General features: G+C 42.8%; 1 protein-coding gene across 1 annotated transcript; it reads right to left on the reverse strand.

The window, feature by feature from the left end:
• Positions 1-409: 409 nt before the first annotated feature.
• Positions 410-2174, reverse strand: LOC136529414 (uncharacterized). Its single transcript, XM_066522486.1, has 3 exons — positions 2050-2174; positions 846-1101; positions 410-624 (listed from the first exon to the last, which is right to left on the reverse strand). Exons 2-3 carry the CDS (start codon positions 1092-1094, stop codon positions 565-567), a joined length of 309 nt encoding a protein of 102 aa, XP_066378583.1. The 5' UTR covers positions 1095-1101; positions 2050-2174; the 3' UTR covers positions 410-564.
• Between the last annotated feature and the right edge of the window lie 277 nt (positions 2175-2451).

The following is a 2451-nucleotide window of genomic DNA, read 5'->3' on the forward strand; positions in this document are numbered from 1 at the left end:
TACTAGTCTGGGTAAAGGTATAATGCTGGGAATTCTTTATGGGTAAGCGAATGTCAAGCATACATCAAGGTTCTCTGCATCTGATTTTAAGGTTTTATCTCAAACTTGGAGTGATCCAATATCTTATAGAAGATGTAGAAAAAAGGCCCATTATGCTTCTCAGAGACAGCACATTACCCCTGTGTTTGCCCATATAATCAGTAAAGCGTCTGTTTATATAAAGGTGAATCCACGGTATTTTGATATACTTCCGTTCCGCAAAAGTCATTGACGCAACAGAAAATGACATTGTTCACCAAATTTAACCACAGCATGCCACTGAAACATCAGACAAACACAAACAAAAAATGTTCAAAGTAATGCTTACCAGTGCCGATGGTGCCCACCAGAACAGCAGTTTCATATACTGTTAGGATAATTTGAGTTTATTCGACTAATTAGGCTCAAAGGTTTGGAACATCATTCTGCCATCATGCATAATAGATCCAGATACAGAAACAAGGCTGTGTCAATTTCCGTCAGAAATCTTCAGAGCTAGCTGTGTCCATAATGACAACGCAGGTTTTACCACAACAAAGCATGCTGTGCATCATTTATCCATCTCCCAGATAATGCCACTGTCCTCTGGATGCAGCAATGAACAAGAGTGAGAAGATGCAAATAATATCATTAGTATGAGTACATAAGCAAGTATGCAATCCTAATCCATGCTTTCTGCAGTACAACTCATAATCCAATAATAGAAGAGAACAACTCATAATCTTAACTTTCCCAGATACAGTCCTGAGGTACGAAAATCAAGTGGGCATTTGATCTTGCTCCTGCTATGAAATGCAGGAACATACCTTTGATTTTTTGTTTATCCAAACCTCAAGAAGCATCCCTGCACCAACGCCAGCAGCACATACAGCACCGTAGATTGCCAGTGCAGAGGGCCAAGACCGCCGAGGGAGAAAATAGCAGTCAGGGACTTGTCTGATTTTCTTTGGGAGACGCTTCTTAACAATTGGTTTGCTAGATTCAGTCGTCACTGCACCGCCCACAGTCTTCCAGTCCACATTCTTCAGGATATCTTTTGAGTCTTCAGCGGCCATTCCGAAACTGTATGTATAAATGTTAACCAGAATTCCAGGAACAGACATGTAGGACAGTCACACAATAGCAATGCATATTCAATTTCAGGATATCTTGAGACTTCAGTGCCATTCCGAAACTGTACGTGTAAAGTTATTCATAATTCCACAAATAGCAGATGTAAAATAGACAGATAATCACGCAATAACAACATATTCTCCTTTTTTGGCAAGGGAATATCAATACATTCAGTTCTTCAGGATATGCCTCTGTACAAGTTTTCAACATATTCTAAGACATAGGGGTTTTGCAGTGACACAGGGGTAACATATTCTGACACACAAACATAAGGAGTGGCATATACTTAGAATTTCCCACATATACAACACCCCGGTTACTTCCTGAGATATAAGAAGAAATGTTACAACACCCCAATTACCACCTGAGATATATGAAGAAATGTTACAAACAACAGCATAGGCACGGGATTGCAGCTAACATATCTGAACAAATCACATAGTCAATTGATCCAGGTGCAGTGGCAACTAGAGCTTATCAATTAATGCCACCCAATCCAGCACCACACGTCATCACGGCATAACTTATAACAAGCTTAAGATGAGCACAGCAGGATTGAAACAGAACGGACCAAAAGAGGAGGGATACCAACAGCTCGAATGAGAGGTTACAGAATCTGTACAAGGTTCCATATTTCATTTCTTATCAATTGATAAGGGACTCCTTTGTTTCAAAAAAAAATGATACGGATCGCGCAATTCATAAACGCCCGTTATTCTTATTCAGCTACGCACTTGATGACGAATGAAAGAGTCCAATCCAACGCATGCGCAGCTATAGACTTGAAGAAATTCCTGCTGTGTAGTGGCCAGTGGGTAACCGATGGGGAAGCGAGTAGCAGTGGAACAAACGGAGAGTAAGCGAGAAGGAGGGGAGATGGAAATGGGTCCCACTTACCGCGTGGGCCGCGGGTCAATCGATGCGGCGGCGGCGGCGGCAGTGGACGAGGCGGGGCGGCGCCACGCCGGGGAGGCGGAGAAGCGGCTCTGCGTTTGGGAAACGGCCGACGAGGGCTGGCTCGCCTTTCATGGGCCATCCATGCAGTATTCCAGTGGGCCGGTTGCCTTGTAGGAGCGACAGGGAGCAAGGGGAATCGATCGGTGGGCTCTACCTGGGTCCTCCTACGGGGCGCAAATAATTGAGTGCGGCCAGACGGACCCCAAACTGCTAATGGACTGCTGTTGGGCCAAAATTCACAAACGCAAAACAGCTTACGATTTATTATTTTAATATTTTCTACAAATTATTTTTAAAAAATATCTAATAAGTAAAATAATTATAAGTATATACTTTTTCCTC

Source organism: Miscanthus floridulus, chromosome 19, assembly GCF_019320115.1.
Source record: "Miscanthus floridulus cultivar M001 chromosome 19, ASM1932011v1, whole genome shotgun sequence".
NCBI classification, from domain to species: domain Eukaryota; kingdom Viridiplantae; phylum Streptophyta; class Magnoliopsida; order Poales; family Poaceae; genus Miscanthus; species Miscanthus floridulus.